The 18796-nt window shown below is 39.1% G+C and overlaps 1 protein-coding gene across 4 annotated transcripts in view; it reads right to left on the reverse strand.

Annotated features, from left to right (window-relative positions):
• Positions 1 to 18796, reverse strand: part of MSH3 (mutS homolog 3) — a 113293-nt gene that overhangs the window by 68064 nt on the left and 26433 nt on the right. For all 4 annotated transcript variants that reach the window (XM_080372458.1, XM_080372457.1, XM_080372459.1 and 1 more), the window contains exons 9-10: positions 3619 to 3731; positions 2130 to 2244 (exon numbers count right to left, since the gene is read on the reverse strand). In XM_080372458.1, the coding sequence (XP_080228584.1) occupies positions 2130 to 2244; positions 3619 to 3731 (228 nt within the window). The remainder of the gene's footprint in view (positions 1 to 2129; positions 2245 to 3618; positions 3732 to 18796) is intronic.

Raw genomic sequence — 18796 nt, forward strand, 5'->3', positions numbered from 1 at the left:
GTATCATTCTTTCTTAATTCCATTTTTACTTGCTGCTAGTGCTCTAAAGCAGTCTGGCCATATCCCAGGTCCTGCTGTGGCAGAGTTTTTTTCTTTTTAATATTTTGCTTTATTTAGGATCTTAAAGAGTGGATTAAAAACCTTCATCTAAATATTACAACTTGTTTCTGCCCCCCACTAATGATGATCTCTCATAACTTATGCGACGTTTCATGACTCTTACAATTAAATTGAGCTGCAGTTTTCAGCTGGGAGAATAGTGTTTATCCAAAGAAGGTACAGTGGTGTGAGGAATTTTTTGGTCATTCTTCCTATCAAATAGGTCTTTTTCATCCGGATCTGTGTCACATTAATAAGTGAAAACTGTCTCACAACTCCAACTTCATGCTCACTGACTCACCAGTATATGCTCACTGGCCTGAATTCTCCTAGGAATTTTAAGTTGCTTTACAGCGCTATGGAAGTGTTTCCTCTCTGTTTCCTGCAGAATTGCAGAAGATCCATGAGCCTCTGACAGCCTTCGCCTGACACACCTCTCACATGATCCATGAGCCTGACATACGTCTCACAACAGGATTTCTCTAGCCAGCCAAGCATTAAAAAAAAAAAAAAAAAACCAAACCACAAACCAAAACTACTCAAAAAACAAAGGGGAAGAAAAAGCCGACCAACGGTGATGGGTGGCCACACCACAGATCAGAGCACTCCTATCTGATGGATGAGGCGGGGGAGACAGCTTACAAGATGTCAAAGGAATTCTTTCCTCATCAGGCCTCTAAGTCCAGAAAACTTTCTGTTGACTTTCTAATGGTACTTGGAGAGGGGAAGGGCAACTTAATGAAGCAAATCCATTCCAGAATCCGGCAAACCCAGGCATATATAATTATCAAATATTTTAGCAGATACCTGAAAAATCTTTAAAGCTGACATCTGCAGTCAATTTTTTTAAATGCAGCTGCATTTTGAAAATCTGCTAATGTATGGAGCTCTTCAAAATAAGACTTGAAACTTTAAGAATCTCACACATGAAGATCTGCAACTGACATGACATATTTCTAAGTTTCCAGTTTGCAGCCAGACTTTGTAAAATCCTGCCCACTTAACAGACAGAGGAATACTGAGAAAAACAAGAGAACATTTGGCACAGGATCTATGACAGATAAAGCCATTTTATTAAAATATTTAATAAGCCTCAATGATATTTTCAAACCTAAGCCAGGTAGGATAGCAATCTTTTATACTTTTGCAAGACAGCATAAAAAAGATACCTGAGTGGCAGTATCTTTTAATTTTCATTTGATTCCACTTGCATAACCCTGTTAGAAATTTTGAGTACTCATTTGAGCATATCTAATAAGCCTAGGTTTTGGGACTACTTAAGGGAAGAAAAATTATTTCCATGTCTGTGTGTTTCTGTAGTAACTTGGCAGAAATGGTGATGGTCTATCAACAAGGTTTTGCATGATTGTTCCCCTACCCCTAGCTACCATTGAGCCAACTCAAGGGATTTTTAAAAAAGCCAAGGTGTGTTGAAGGTGAATCTAGTTTTTAATTATAAAGAAAACACCAATTCAAACATACCTGCAAAGCTCTGCCTAAACGTTACAACACAAAAGTATTTATACCTGCTTCCAGAATTATAGAAAGAGACAATTATTTACACACCTCTGGCAAAAAACATCTGCAAAGCTAAATTAGAGCTTTAAAACAAAAAAAAAAACCTGCCAAAAAAGCTCCCAATTTTGTTCACAAAATAAAACTGATGGTGAGATATGATGGCTGATATTGATTAACAAACTTTAAAATCTTCCCCTAGTATCTACCAGTTTTTGCACCTTGTTTTCAGTAACACTTGGCAGCAGTTCATGGCGATTTACATTACTGATAGTGATGTCTATACAAACATACCTCATAAAGATTTTCATTAAAAAAAAAAAAAAAGAAATCACTTGATTCTTTCAGTTCTAATTAGGAGCTTAAATGTAAAGTATAATTTTTACAAGGACTATGTTTATCACTGTAGCAGGTGGCTTCATTACATTTAGGGAAAGTTGTCTGCTAAAACTTTTAAGATAACACTGGTACGTATATTGGTGGTTTGAATTGGAAGTTTACATAAGGCAACTTACCTTGGATTGTAAAGCATCCTTTCCAAATTAAATTCTTTGAGGTATGCAATTACTGCTGCCAGAGAACAAATAACAGGCTTATCCAAGCTTAGTATTAAAGATAGTTTTTGAGGACCTAAGAAAATAGATGTCATTTTCTTGTTAACACACTGCTTACTACTTGCGTATTTTAGAAAAAGTATAATCTATTTTGCAATTTAATCAAAATGGAAATTTGTAATATATGTACAGTGTTCTATGATATCTATAAATCAACATAAAGTGAGGTTCCAAAATAACATTTATGGTTCCAAAGAAGTAGAACACTACAATAACGTAAACACATTATGAAACATAAAACATTTGACTCCACAGGGTTTTCTTCATAAAAATGACTGTTGGCATAGGAAAGTTCTAAATATACAAACTAAAAATTCTGAAATCTCCATTTCTGCAGGCAACATTGTGCAAGTTAAATAGAATGAAAAGGCCTTGGCACACATGCCTATGATTTATCTGCCTCGGCCAGTCTGCAGAATATGGTTCCATCTCTGTGAGACAGCTATTCGTATGTGATACTGTTCTACTACAGTCTCCGTTCCAGCTGCAATAATAGGAGAATTCACTCTATATCTTAACATAAAACAGCATTTTTGTAAACCTTATTAAGTTTTTTCAGAGATTTTTTTAAAGCTGTTCTTCTGTTCCTAGTGTGTTAACACACACAAGAACTTGAAGAAACATTTCAGATGTTGAATAATTTCCCTTAGTTGCTAAATATGTGTGAATTTAAATCTGTCTAAACATACATCTTCAAGCTATGAGAGAAAACAAAAAACAACAAAAAAAAAGGATGCTAGCCCTGTATTCAATTCTATTTAAATAATGTTCGTTTTCATTTTCAAGGTTCACTTCCTCCAAGCTCTTAAGATCCCAATGTGCAGAAAATTAAGCAAAGGTGACAGAAGGCTTTAATGGATAAACAAGATGCTCCTGATTTAACCCAACATTAAAAAGGAGGAGTATGAGAGGTGGAAGCAGGGACAGGTGACACAGGAAGAATATAGAAACATTGTTTGAGCTTGCAGGGATGGACTTAGGAAAACCAGAGCCCACCTGGAGTTGAGACCGGCAAGGTACCTGAAGGACAACAAGAGCTTCTAGAAGTACATCAGCAGCAATAGTAAGACAAGGGACAATGTGGGCCACTGCTTAATGGGGCAGCAGAGCTGCTGACACAGGGCATGGAAGAGGCTGAGAAACTCAGTGCTTTCTTTGTCTTGGTCTTTACTGGTAAGATGTGCCTTGAGGAATCCGAGGCCTCTCAGACCAGTGGGAAATTCTGCAGCAATGAAGATTTCTCCTTAACAAAGGAGGACAAGTTAGGGAACACTTCAACAAGTCGGACATAGACAAGTCCATGAGACCTGATGGGATGCACCCACATGTATTCCTTATCTATGTAAAGGCTAACAGGATGCATGCTTCACAGACATTCTGAATTACATACCTGTAGTATCAGGCACTTCTTTTGCATAAAAATCAGTAATCAGCTGGAATGCATGGCTGTATTCAAAATGGAGGTTTTCCATCCTTTCTATCCTAATTCTGTCATCCCATAACCTGCAAAGAGAAAATAGTGACTTTCAGTACCTATGTTCTCTTTGTGAGGAATATTTAAGTAGGTTACAAAAGTGCATTTTCTTTCATGCTCCCTTTTTCAATTGAATAGGTAGAGAATGAAGAGATGAGCTACTTCAGTAAGTTAAGAACATTACTAAGAGTGTGGTGTTTTCGTTAAAACATTTCTTCTTTCTATTGTAAAAGTGCAAACAAATAAAACCCAAACAGCAACAGTAAGCAGTTGAAAAGAGACTTCAGGAGGTTGTCTAGTATACCTGCAGAGTAATGTAAATTCATTTTCATCAATCATGAGTATTTGCTTTATCTGTTCTCAAAGACTTAAAATGACTAAATAATGAAGCAGTACCCCTATGCTATCGATTACCCTATTTAATTACCCCTTATCTTTGAAGGCTTTGCTCTACGCTGTACAACTTGTTGTAATATTAACCTATTGCATCTTTTCCTATATGCAGCTGAAATAAAGTATTCCTGTGTTTTATTTGGTAACTGTTTGAAGACTTCTCCGTTCCTTGTGCTAAAGGACTTGATTTCTTTCAATCTCATTGCAGTTGGTTTCCAAGGATGTTATTAATGAGAACTCAGTCCTCCCAACAGGCCAGCAGTTCCTCCCAGTTTAACAGTGCCAGTAAACATAGCAAACTTACTCTTTTCCACCATTAAGTCAAATGAGATCTCTTCCATGAATCCTTCTCTACTGCCACCAAGTAATTGAGAATTAGAGCAGTACAGGATTTTAACCCGTTTTGCAGCCCACGAGAAATTAATCTAGCTTGTTCCCTGTGACCCTTGCTGCCATAGGCCCCTTATGTAAGACAGCGGCAAAAGAATTTATTCATTGCAATGTGCATAAGATCAAAGTTACTTGGTACCCGTGCTTGAGTGTCAAGCTAAAATGATGAAATCTGAGATGCCATAATCTGACTCAGAGAAGAGTATGTGTGTGGTATTTACAAGTTACAATCTTTCTAACCGGTTGCTTTTATAACTGCTCACTGAAATAAAAATTAGATGCTGTATTACTCATTAAATTTGTACAGCTATTAATACAGCATTAAACAGATATGCTGGTTAAAAACCAAAACAAAAATCGCGCACACTCCCCCTGCAACCTTTGAGCATAATTACAGATCTACAGAATGAGCACTGAAGAAGCAGCCAGTAGAAAGCTGCCAGTAAAAGACATATATAAAACCTGTTTGGCCTCAGAGTATCCAGTCTCATACTGCCATGGGACATGAATTAACCAAATACTTCTAGTGTATTAGAATTATGCCAATGAGAGCGATTGTGTAGGTGTTATAGGAAAGAAATTAATCAATACCCTTTTTGCAGAGCTTTTCAAATTCACAGGAAAAACCAGACAGACAGGGTTTCTGCATTGCATTGTACATATTCCCATCTGAAAGGATCAATAAGTCTGAGGCTCAGCTCTTAAAAATGAGAGTTATTTTCCTATAATACATGTCAAACTAACTGCGTCTCAGAGGTCTGACTTTCTCAGCACATCCTAGATGATCCCTTGCTTACTTCCAGTGACTTAGTTTTAACGGACTGATCCAATTAAGATTTCAGTCTTCATGCCCTCTGGGACTCCCCTCTGTCCCAACTCTACTCAGAATGAGAAAACATTTTTAAAGCAAATGGATTTCTGTGAAAGACAATTAGTCTGTGTTCCTCAACCTCTGATAGCAATCAGCTCTTTTCTTCCTTGTGTTTCTCACTTGCTCCAACCTTCAGTAATAATCTGCTCTAACATATCCATCCATTTTGCTAAATTAGCATGGATACTCACTACAGGCTTTTGCAAGACCACCACTTCAGCATGAAACTTCTTAAAATCTGTTGTATGGTATCTGGAGGTTAGCAGAGTACAAGCCTTTGGATCAGTCCTGCAATACAGCAGGGCTTTTCTGTTGACCATATGTGAGCAGGGACTTAGAGAAATCATTTTAAAACAGAATTTTACTGTCCATTTCTACTTCTCAGGTTTTTGTAACGCCACCTTCAGAAAAGCAAGGCTTAGCAAGGTCTGCAGAGCTAATTTTTAGAACTGAAGTCAAAACAGGAGGCTTCAGGGGGTAATTAATTGGATGATACATGCCACACCTGCTTGTTTTTAAAGTAATGGTTAAAAATTAACTGTTGTCATTTTCATCAATGCATTCGTGATTTTCTTTCATTTCAGAACCAAGTTTATCCGACCCCTTAGCATAAACTTTGGCACATGATAGTTGCAGACAATGTAACTTGAGTGACTTATAATGGTACTTAACGTTCATCAACTATATTGATAGGAAATAGTTCACATTAGGATTAGACAACTCTGTGATTTGTAAAAATCATGGCATATTTCAATATTTAAATTCTAGATATGGCATCATCAAACAAGTATCTGACACTTCACCTATCTGAAAGTAAGCATCTGATATTCTAGATAAAGTAAAAAAGCTGGAAGGTTATAGATACCTATTAAACATGTGGAAAAATCTGAATTTTTATCAAGATCTATGAAAACTAAATCTGCTGCAGAAGGTTTTCATGTCTGTCCTTTCTTTAGCCAGATGACCACCCATAGGCCATTTTTTCTGATTATAGCCAGAATGATGTGTTGATGCTTTATCGCTCCAGCTACCAATGCTTATTTAAATCAAAAGTCAATTTGCCATCAACTTCTGTAAACATCATTCTTGTCAGAACATCTACAACAAACTGCTGTGCAACTCATGCAGTATTTTATTGATACTGATGTAGTGTGAACTAACTTTAGGATAGAATTAAAGAATAACCATTATAATGATTGTTAACCACTGTAACAATTGTAGATATCAGGTACCACCTTATGTTACTCATCGACCTTCGGTGTCTGTTCTGTTATCCTTTGTTAGACATCCGCCTATCTGCTGACCTTCTATGCTAAAACTTTAGCAGAACACTCCACAGGAGAGGACAGATAAGGGTAAAAGAAACAATTAAGCAAGAAAAGCAGATGGCCAGCAAGGGCATAAATTACCTCAGACTGATTAAGAACACTGCAAATGAGCAAGACCATCACATAACGAGCAAGAGGTGAAAAGTACACCATGAGGAAGACCTACGGCCTTCCTCCTAGAGACCACTGCCCCCGTCTCTAAGACCCCTGCCCACAACTCTTGGAAGAATTTGTGCAAGCACGAAGGACTGATAAGCTAATTAACATACGAAGCGAGGGTAGGCGGGATTAGATAATGAATATGTATAGGTATTAGTTGAATAATCATTATTTCATTGTATAAATATGGAATTATTAGCTACCTTAAACATGCACGTTTCGTGGAAGGATGCCCCATGCATCCAGCGCTGCCAATAAAGGATACTTCATCACTAAGAAATCTGGACTTTGTTCTTTAAATCAATACCCTTTCCTGTACTTCTGAAAACAAGAAATTCTCATAGTCCCAAAGACACTGGTAGGGTTAGTTAACGATGAAACTCAACTTTTCAAAGCTTGTTTACCTTCCTTGCACAAGTTCCTTTGCTACCACCCTTAACCGGATACTGAGCAGACAGAGATGTTTCAGACTTTCAGTCAACTGAATGGTGTAAATGAACCTGTGGTGCCCCCTATTAACATTCCCTGCTTTCTAAGCACACTGGGCTTTCATGCAGAACTGTTTTTTCCTCATGAGATCCATTACAGAAGTTGCTTGAAGAGATGATTATTTACCACATTTAAGAATAGGAAATCAACTTGTCCACAAAATACATGCATAAAGGATGAGATCCTAAGATACACAGATTTACACAGATACACATACACACACTTTTGTGTATATAATGTAATATATAAGTCCATTCAAATCTATATTGTTCTATGAATCTGTTACTACAGGGACTAATTTATCTGTCACCCTACTGGGAAAATGAAAAAGGATCAACATTGCTGGGGTTTATCCCTGAATTATCTGACAATTTGCTGCTTACCAAATGCTGCAGGAAAAATACTCAAAAGAGATCACTAAAGGGGGGGGTGGGGGGGTGGGGGTGGGGTGTGTGTGCATGTAATCTCTTCAAGACAAAAAAAATGCTAGAAGAATATAAACTAACATAAATCAAACTATTTTTGTAAATATTTTGAGTCAGTATCTGTGAATTAATGAAATCTGTTATTGTTAGAATGACCTTGCATATAAGCACAACAGCTCACTGCAGTGTGCTGAATAAAACAGGAGTCACTTCATTACTGCTCTACAATTTACAATTAAATAGGTATAAAGGGCATAAAGACTTCCTGAAAAACACACACATGCAAACCAAGTTTTCTTGAAGCTCAGAAAGCCTTCCTAAGGAAAGCAAATAACTCCAGAATTTTACCTTCCAACTACTATCCCGCCCTGCCTGTTCTGCTTTAGGACTACTCAAATGAAGGGCTGCAGGCACTGGTAAGAACTGTACATTCATATGTCACAACACAAATTCATAAATGATACAGAATTTTAGAAGGGAGATCTCTGCTTCTAAAATTTAGTAATAAGTTTTTATTTCTGATGCTAAGCACAGATATATAAAGCGCAAGTAACTGATTTAATTTTTCCTATACATTTTATTCAAACTGCTATTTTCTCTGCACTTATCACAGTGCACTCTGCTAGAATGACCAGTTGGTCACTGAAGGGAAAAAATGCCTACACTGCCCAGTAGAGCAAGGTAACCTGAATGCATTACTCCTTTCAGAAATCCAGGCATACTGTGTCATCTTCCCTTATTAGCATGCTTAGCAGAAATTTCCTTTATTTGTCATCATTGTGTTACCTTTGTCATACAATTGCTTCTAGCTCAGGGGCTCTAGGTTTGAATTGTCTGTGAGAACTCCAGAACAACCGTCCTTCCCTTTTCGGTAAATCTTGACACAGAGCTTCAATAGCTTCTCTGGCAAAGCCTCTGTAACATTTCCAAGCAGCTATTCTTTTGGCACTGAACACATATATTTTTATAAGCACAGCTTTTTTTGTCCTGCCAGACTAATGTCCTTTCCCACATTCGCTCTGAACAACCTTCAGGTATCAGAGATTGAAATAAATGTTGTTACAAGGGAAATGGCAGCACAGTCACCTTCTCTAAGTATCTGTCACTCTCAGAATGGTTTAAATCACTTCTGCCTGTAATAACCAAACAATAATTACCACATGTATGCTATCGATATACTACGTACAACACGTTACCCCACAAGACCTCCAACTTTTCAAATATCCCATCCCAAAATGCTCACTTATGCTAGAAGCTGCTGAAAAGCCTAGAAGCAACTCTGACACACTGTAATATATATATATGTACACACATATATATACACACACAGTATATTTTACATATATAGATTCACACACATATATATACAGAAAAACCTGGGGAAAACTCTTTGCTTGCCTTTTACTATCCAAATTGTTAATATCCCTCAACATGTACATCCTGATTTCCTTCTAGTCACCTCAGCAGAACTACAGCTGAAAAGAACTCCAACCATATCTACAAACTAAGAGTCTAGATGCAAGAAATTTGAAGAAAACATTCTTCTCACTTTAGGAACTCAAGAGACAGGAGCTGTCAAGGAAGTAGAGCAAAGAAGCTATCAGAAAAGGACAGGGCAGAGAGGCTCTGTAGGCATTGTATGACACTGTCTTCTGTGAGAACAGAATTAAGGACTTCAGGACAAAACACAACACAGTTGCACTCCAGCAGCTACCGCATCCATAAACAAGACCTAAATCTTTTTCAGGCTCCTTCCATCTGCCTGTCTGATGAATGGGATGAGACACACTACACTTGTTTCACAGAAACCTAGTAGAAAAGATCACAAACTGCTAGGAAATTATTTCTAAGCACCTAGAAGAAAGCAAGATGTGCAACAGCCGGCACAGATTTGTCAAGAAAAATAAAATCCCATCAAATCAATTTAATTTCCTTCAGGGGGAGAGGAACAGATTCTGTGGACAGAGAAAAAGAAGATTTACTACATGCTCAATTTTAGTGAGGTTATTTTATATCGTTTCACACATCCTCATAACTGATCTAGGGAAGCATGATTTACATGAAAGTAGGTACAAAACCGTCTGGAGAACAATACTCAGGCCAGTGTCAGGGGTTCACCATCAAAATGAAACAATGTGTTTTGCAAAGTTCCATAAAACTCAATACAGCATCTGGTAGCCCTCAATACTTTAGTTACAACATGGACAATGAAACAGAGGGAAACTCTAGTCAGCTTTCAGAGGGTATGAAGTGACTGCAAAGAATGTCAGAAAACCTGCCTTGAACTCAAAACATGGTGGAGAAATTACCTAAAAAAGTACAAGTTCTCTCCATCGTCTATACCTGTAAATAAACAACACATGCAAGCAGAATGGGGGATAAATGAGTAGAAGCTAACTTACAGCACAGTTCTTTCCATTAGACATCCAAAACAAACACAGTTTACTTGCGAAATGACAACACAGAGCAGTTCATATCCAACGGACAGCACTATTTAAAGTGATCTTCAGTGCCTTGTGCAGTCGTGTATCAGCTCATACAATTGCTCTTCAGAAGCCAGCACAGTACCTTCTCCAAGGTTCCAGCAGTATTTCCCTCTGCGTTTAGCAGGTGCCACACATACATGAGACTGAGAGGATGCAGCTCACTGATTTCGTCTCATCAGGAGACTGAGCACACTGGACTAATTTGCCACGTGCTTGTTCTCCTGTTACCGTCCACCTCTGATGTGCTAGAGACAACTTCGTGAACCAGCTGTGCAAGTTTGCCCCCAGAATCCCCACAGGCACCACGAGTCCTTCATTCAGTATTATGCCAATCAGCAAAAATCTCTCTTCTTGCAGGGATTCAAGCAAATTAAACAAAAAAAAAAAAAAAAAAAAAAAAAGTGAAGCAACACCACCACCACAAAACAGAATATATGAACAGTATGCCTAGTATCTGCCATACTACATTAACACCAAAATGAAATAATGCTCCCCCAGTTACACCCTACCATGGAAAATACTTCTGAATGAAGTGTGAGTGAGGAGAGAGTGAAGACATAGGTCCAGACACACGCTTGTGATAGCTTGGGATCACCCCTGTGGCTTGCCTCTCTTTTCTGCGCACTATCGAGTCTCCCACGGCAGGGCGTATTTGGTGGCTTTGTTTAACTGGCCTGTGGCTATTTCTGCCCTGAATTTTCTGACACCAGTTACACAGTTTTAAGGTTGGAAGTTTCCAGCAGAATTAGCACGCTTTTTTGAAAAAAAAATTCACAAAGATGATTTCACTGTGGTGCCTTTCTGTAGAGAACAGTTCAAGAAATTCCAAACACATGCTATTCTGCACTCCTTTAAAACACTCAGGGTTCAAATACACAGCAATATGCCAAAGAGTTTACTTGCTAATAGTCACCACAAGTTTCTCCAAAAAGGACACCACTAACATGACCCTAACACAACCCATAGAGCTTGTAAGATCTTTTTCTTAAGATACAGAAGAACATGATGAACTGCTGCATCGTGCCAAAGCAACACAGCATGCCAGCCTTAACGATTTTGAAGGAACAGAGTGGTTTGGTGCTTGCTACTTAGCTTCAAGCTAACCTTAACTCTAGCCAGGGAGGGAGGAAGGGCAGGTAATGTAAAAGCAAATGCAAGTATTTCTAAAATCCCAAACAGACAATACAGTTACAAAGATGAAAAATGCAGTGTCAGCAGAAATTAATGAAACTCCCCATTTATGTCATATATCCTAAAATCAGATGCTTTTTCATGTCTCCTTCTCCACACCTAGCTGACAGGCTATTAAACACCTCAGAACCACATGTGCTTTTGGGATGATTTTCAAATTCTGAACTCCCCTCTCTCCCCTTTTTCCTCAAGAATGGATCATTTTACATCTCTGTATTTGCCAAAGTTTTTGCCCAGTACTAAATAAAATGTTAATTAGCTGTGTTCTCTCCCATCAGACAGGGTCATTTTCTGTATTTTCTTCTCACATGTGGTCTTAAACTTCATACAACATATAGCTGAACAAGCATACTTTTGTACGAAGAGGATAAATACTCAGCACCAGCTCTTATTATTGTGTATTATCTCAATGACATGGCAGCTGTAGTTCTGTGCATGTCTACATCAACGTACCTGCTGACTGTCATGGTACCACTCTCCCCACCCCATTCATCCCTGGCTCCTTATTCCCATTGCTTCTTCTGCAATAGCTGTACAGCTTTCCTGACCCTGCACCAAGCACTTGGAGCATGCTACAACAGAAACAATCCACAGTGCGGGGAAGGGAAAAAAAGCTTTTTTCTAGCTAGCATGGTTAAATGGCTCACCAAAAATGAAGTGAAAAGACAATGACAGGACCAGACCATCCAGCTCTGATCACTATTACTAAGGGAAATTGTTGCAAAAGCTGGCCACCAGAAAGCTTTAGCAGCACCGGTGATTTTCTAAGGATTGTATGACAGTCCTTTTCCAATCCTCCCTAGAGCCACAAGCTTCATTTCACTATTTGTAGTTGGTCAGCAAAACGACTCACCCTTTAGAGACTTTCACTGCCTGACACTTCTGCCCCCTCCACCTCCAAGTTTTCCTATTTTCACTGCTCAAAAACAATTCTGAATGTCAACAATGATCACAGCGAGCAGAGCAGGAACATGCATCCTGCCTCTAGAAGCACAAAGATCACTGAGGGATCCCTAGAGGTCATGCTGTCCAGCCCTCCACTTAGAGCAGCACCATCACCAACATCAGACAGATCATTTCACTAAACTATATAAGCTTCTGTCACTGGTATAACAAAAGAGCCAACCTAGGAGCAAGCAGGTTGTCAGAGCAAGTCCAAGGTCAGACTGTGGTGGGGCGTCCCCCCCTCCCCTGGGCTGCCCTGCGGTCTCGGCAAGCCCTGTGAGGGCTCAGCCCTCTGCACCCAGTCAGGCCGCACCAGCAGCTCTTGCACAGCCCAGGTGGGGAGCGGCACTGGCCGCACCAGGAGCTCCTGTCGCCTGGCCAAGGCGGGCAACGGCAGCGGGAACCATCAGTCACCCCCCGACGGCCTTGGAACGTTCCTGACCTGAATCGTAGCCCGAGTGGAATGGTACTGTTGTTACTGGAACTTTGAAAAATTACTGACCCAGATTGCGTCCAGAATGGAAACTTATGGATGACTACAGCCTACCATCTTGTGCCCCTATAAAAAGCAGTCCTAAGTGAGACCCTGTGAGCCCTCCTGGACAGCAGTAAACTTCTAGCAGCATCTCCCTCCCAGTGGGACACCTCTCAGAGCCTGCAAACTCCCAACCTTCCAAATTTCAGAGGACCATCTCCAAAAGCTAACAACAGGGCATGGGATGAAACCCTCCACTCCTCGAGGCTCAACTCTCTGCCCATTGAGAAGTACCAAGATGTTTGAAGTGAGTACTTCACTTGAGGAGAACTTTTAACAGGTATAGCTTTATATATTTAAATGCATATATCTTTATACCTTTATCTCATTGCGTCTGTGTGCATCCATGTGTGAACTGATTTAGATATCCCATCTATAATTAAGTCTCTGTTGTGAGAGTAATAAATCCTATTAAGCTCATCTCATAAATGTTACATTAGTCCATAATTATGGGCTGCTAAGACCTTGTGATGCATCTTGAAAGCTGAATAAACCTTGGACATCCTTTAGACACAAACCACTGACCAAGTCGGAGACTAAGATTGGACCTAGCTGCACCTAAGCACTATCAGGAGTTCAGAAAGCAAGAGGGTCTGCTCTGAACCTCGTGACTCAATAGGAGGGTCTCCTTTTGTATATCCTGCCTCTGTAATAATTCTAGCTCAATTTTCCTTTGTTCGTTTCACTGATGTAATAAGTAATAGAGTGAAGCTTGCCATCAAACTTCGTTAAGATGCACTCCCAAAAATTCATATTAAAAGTATTTTGCTGATACCTTTGATGGTGATTCTTCCAGTGTCCGAAACCATTCATTGGCGACACAGACCAAAGTGCATTTTAAAATGTAGCTCAAAAGGGAAGACTGCAGGATGCAGTGGCCACAGCTGCAGGGGCTACACTCTTGCCCACAGAAAACAGCACAGGACAACAGCACATCTATCTGCTAATACAGCTGCACACTAAAGGGCAAGACTGCAGCACAAAAAGAAAAACAGTTGTAACTGCTTCTTACTGAAAACATGACTGGAAGCTGAGCGCCAAAATTTTCTCGTACATGACGTGCTAGAAACAAGTAGAGAAGTGCTGATCTCTGGGAAGTACAACAAAACTGACTGTTAGGGAAAAGAGATTTAACTTAGAGAAGCAATGTCAGGGTCAAAATTAAGAGTCTGATCTATACAACTATTTGGAAAAGAAAGAAGAAATCTAATCCAGGAAATACATCAACATTTTAATCTGCTTTTGATATATTTGCTCCAGAAGGCAGCTACAGTCCATCCTGAAAAATTTTTACAAGACAGTGCCCTACTGCAAAACACTGTTGAATCTGCTCATATAAAGAAACACTTTAGATAACTTCATGCTTGACCATAGGACCTACAGCAACCACTTAATGTTTAAATTATCCTCTAACATAGTCAGAACTGATTCTCAAAACTCCCCCTAAATTACAATGTTATTTTACCAAAAGGGACTTTTGAAAGAATGTCTACACCTCAACAGGACGGCGGAAAGAAAAATTGAGCTCTGTACTACATATTATGTAACTAGAAATGCTACAACTTTACCTTGCATCATTAAAAAAGCCTTCAAGTGCTTCATAAACTTTGGCAATAAATTAAACCATAGGAAGAGGGTTACTACAGCTAAAAGACACCAAAAATTCTGGACAGGTAGACTTAAGGAAAAGATGACAAAACCTTGAAATAAAATGAATTTTGAAACTCTAATACGAATGTGTATAGTGAATTTTGGACTATCACCTTGTTTTAAATGGCAGATTTCCTACTACCCCCCTCATAACTTAACACCTCTTTCAATGTATTATACATCTTCCAAAAGCGAGTGTAGTGGTCTTTGCTTCAAAAGGTCACATGTTGTCTGATCATAGTTTTATTGATTGACAGGAACTCGAAGCTTTCCCATTTTGAGTAACAAAAACATTTAAGCACAAAGCACTTTTCTTTGTTTCTCTTCTAACCTTTTTGGAAAGGCTTCCCACCTACCAGATCTTGCGGTGAAGTCATAACCATTGTGCTTCTGTCAAATCACTGCCTACTGTCATTAAAACTCACCGTTACAACTCCATTCCAGGATCAAGCTGACAGAGAAAAATTCAGCAGAGTACATTTATTTAAAGACACATGTTCCCTAGCAGCATAAGTAATGGCCCAAATCCAGTTTCAACAAAGTCAAACTCAATGCTTAACAATATTTCCCACCCATTTCAATTATCTCCTTTTCCCCTTTATGCTGTGCCTGAGCAAAAATCTTAGGCATTCTTAGTTTGACATATTTGAAATACCCTTGGCCTTCAAAACATTCAAAGTTATCTGGATCCTATACATACATATGCAAAACATTTAGTACTTTATCCAAGAAAAGGGAAAGTGTTACTTAGGTGAGGCTGTTAAAACAAGTAAAAATTAAAAACAGGTGGCTACAATACAACATACTTCTGGAAACGATCTTAAATTCAAGTTAGTGACTTCTTCACAGTATTAAAAACAGCCCCAAATCAAATCTGAATGTTATAGAATGCATCAGCCACAGAAAATCCACTGTCGTTCTGAGGAATGTTGCTAAAGCATGAACCATACATTTGCCCAGGCGATGGATAAGAGGATATTTTGCCAGCACAGACAAACAGCATAAATAGGAGGTCAGAATGGAAGTCATCATTGTTGAAATGTATTTTCCAATGATTATATAGGAAACAATGGAGATGGTGACAGAGGGAGTCCATTCATCTGCTATAAATCAATCTGAACTAACCTCCCACACTACTACCACAACCGTACCTGCCAAGAGCTTTTGAAAACATAAATCCTGTTCTTTAACCAGCATAAGAATTGCTGTGGACATTTACTAGAGGCACTAAACATGCAGTATGAACCACGCTGAGAAAGTATATTGCTTCTGCAAGCAGGAAGGCCGTGCCTGGATTTTCCACCCACCACTGCACTGAAACCGTTTCAGTTAACGGCTCTGAAGAAGAGATCTGGGTACTGCTCCGGCTCTTACACACCTTCCTGTGGTCTGTAACGACACTGCATACCCACTGCTTGGTTTTCAGTTTTCTGTAAGGGAAGCTAAGAACCTTTTATACACTAAATAAGCACCTACACTAACAACAGAGAAAAAGAGAACCTGAATGAGAAGACAGTCTAGCAGTTTTGTTGGGCTAGAATGCTTTACCAGAGGAAGAGAGAAAATGTGGAGGTACCCCAGGGAAAGCCTGAAGGAGGGAAAGGGCCAGAGAGCAGATGGCTGTACTTTCCACACAGATGTCATGTGGGAAGGGAAGAGCTGAAAGGCCTCCAGGAAGAATCTATCTATGCCTTGTCTGCATTACAGAAAGTAATATTCTGACCCCTGTCTGGAAACTGATCAGCAGTCAAAATTAGCTACATGTAACTCATTCTGTCCTCTGATCCACAGATCTGTGTTCACAGCTGGAGCGCCTCATACTGCAAATAAACTAGTGGAAACTGGAAGTTTTCTTCTTTCAGTTTACTAGGAGCACTGATCACAGTTCAGAACAGAAACAATGGCCTAACATTTCTCCCATGCATTCCTCAGCCAAGTCCCGTCTGAGAACCAGTGAGTTTCTTCTAGGTGACAGATGTCAACTAGCAACACATATCCAAAAGAAGTCTCCCATAAAAAAAAACAAAAACACAACAGAAATGCTGAATCCTCTTGATAAATATTTCATGCAACAGTGTAGGATTACAGACCACCTTTAAAAATCAAGCAGGAAAAAAAAAAAAAAAAGAAAATTGATATTCAGCCCGTAACATCTCACTTGAAATTTTAAAGTAAAGTATACACATTACTGTGTTTTCAGACTACGCTGACGGGTCATTACCGTGGTACTTGGGCAGAAAACCTTCCATGGTTCTTGAATTCTTTACTTAAGACACCACATTATTCTAACAGGTTATAACAAAAAGGAGAAAAATTCCAAAATAAGTCTTCAGGACTTGGATACTTTTCTCCAAATATTTCTGTAAAAGACTTGAAATTCTTAATTAATATTTTTGATTATTATCTACAAAACAAGTGTCTGATCTATATCCAGACCTGAAACTTTTGGGTAGCCATTCCTCCAGGTATTACCCATCATTAAAAAAACAGGTGGGAAATACATTCATCCAAGCTGCAGAGGAAAAACAACCAATAGCATGGTGTTTATACACCACACAAGACTTCACACTCAGATTAACATAAAATAGGTTTAAATGACCCATCTGCAGTAACAGTAGGCTACACTGTACTAATCATAATTCAGCTAGCAGAGGTAAGAGTAGCATGAAGCACAAAGCTTCACAGCTACTGGTATCAGTGCTAACAAACTGGTGCTCATTCACTTATTTCCTTTACAATCACATCGCAATTATTCTTGTCACTTGGACTTGATTTTTCCACGCAGGTAGGACAGTAAGGGTTATTGGTATGAATTTTGTGAAAAGAAAAAGCAGGGAAACATACCAGGATAAAGTAATTTGAATACCATGAAGTCAAATCATTCCTGTGGCAGTGAAGGCTAACTGACACTGGGCACAAGGATGGTGAGATCAAGAGGAGTGATTATTCCACTGTTCCTGGTATTCTAAGACCCTACCTGAAGTACTGAGTCCGGTTTGGGCCCCCAGTACAAGACACCTATCAGAAATCTAGAGGGAATCCATGGCCTCTAAGACAACTAGGGGACTAAAGCATATGGCAAATGAGGACACACTACGGATACTGAACTTGTCCGGTATGGAGAAAGATGAGGGGCATCTTCTACTAAAGGGCAGTCAGAAAAGCCTGGAGCAGATTCTCGTCAGAGGTGCACAATGAAAGGATAAAACCAAGCAGTTGGCAAGCTGCAAATTATTCACAATTCTGTACAGACTAGGAAAAAAATATCTTCCCCACAAGACCAATTAAGCACATAATCAGGTGGTGTAGAGAGGCTGGGGACTGCACTTCCTTGAGGATTTTCCAAACTGGAAAATCTGCATGAAACCTAATTGAAGACAGCCCCCTGCTTTGAGCAAGAGGTTTAACAAAATTACATCCAGAAATCCCATTCAAGACAAAATTTTTCCTGATTTGACTCTGAGAAACAAATGATTCTAAGAAACTGAAAGTTATTAAATACAGTACAGACCAGTTGTAGCTTAATTGCACTAATAAGAATGAACAAGAACATACAGACTGGCTTTTTTGCCTTTTCACGCCTCTCTTGCCTTACAGCACTGTTCTACCAAGCAGCTTCTTCTGTGCTGTAGAAAAGAGATGAGCATATGATGTTTAATTTACTGTTTACAAGTCTACTGATGAGATCAGAAATGGATCTGATAAAGGAATAGTTATGGTTCCAGAGTTGGTTCGTGACCACATCATAGTCTTAGGTGATTGGCTTCAACGAAGTCCTTCTCACACATCTCAGAAACTCGAGATTTGTGCTCTCAGCAGTGGAAAACTAAGGAATCTTCCATGCAGGAATTCTCTTAGTATGTCTTCATGTAGAGGACTTCAACCATCCAGTAGTCAGAAGATGAAGAGATATGCTCTTCTTTTTTCTATCAGCAAACTTCATACGCAACAAAGACAGGACATACCATTTAAGGTCATTCTCTAACCACATTTCACAGCTGAGACTGTGACATAAAGTCTTTTTTTATTATTTCTGGCATGCCTAACTTGCATTCTCCAGTCACATCACTTGAACAGACTGAACTGAAATTGATTGAAAGTTAAGTTATGCTGAATTACAGAAAAAAAAAATGGAGCAGGAACCTTTACTGTTACAGGTCATAATTTGAGAATGAATACAAAAAACAAAAGAAGTTTCGGGGGTTTGGTCACATACACCAATGATAAATGGG

Source organism: Falco punctatus (assembly GCF_963210335.1).
Source record: "Falco punctatus genome assembly, chromosome: Z".
NCBI classification, from domain to species: domain Eukaryota; kingdom Metazoa; phylum Chordata; class Aves; order Falconiformes; family Falconidae; genus Falco; species Falco punctatus.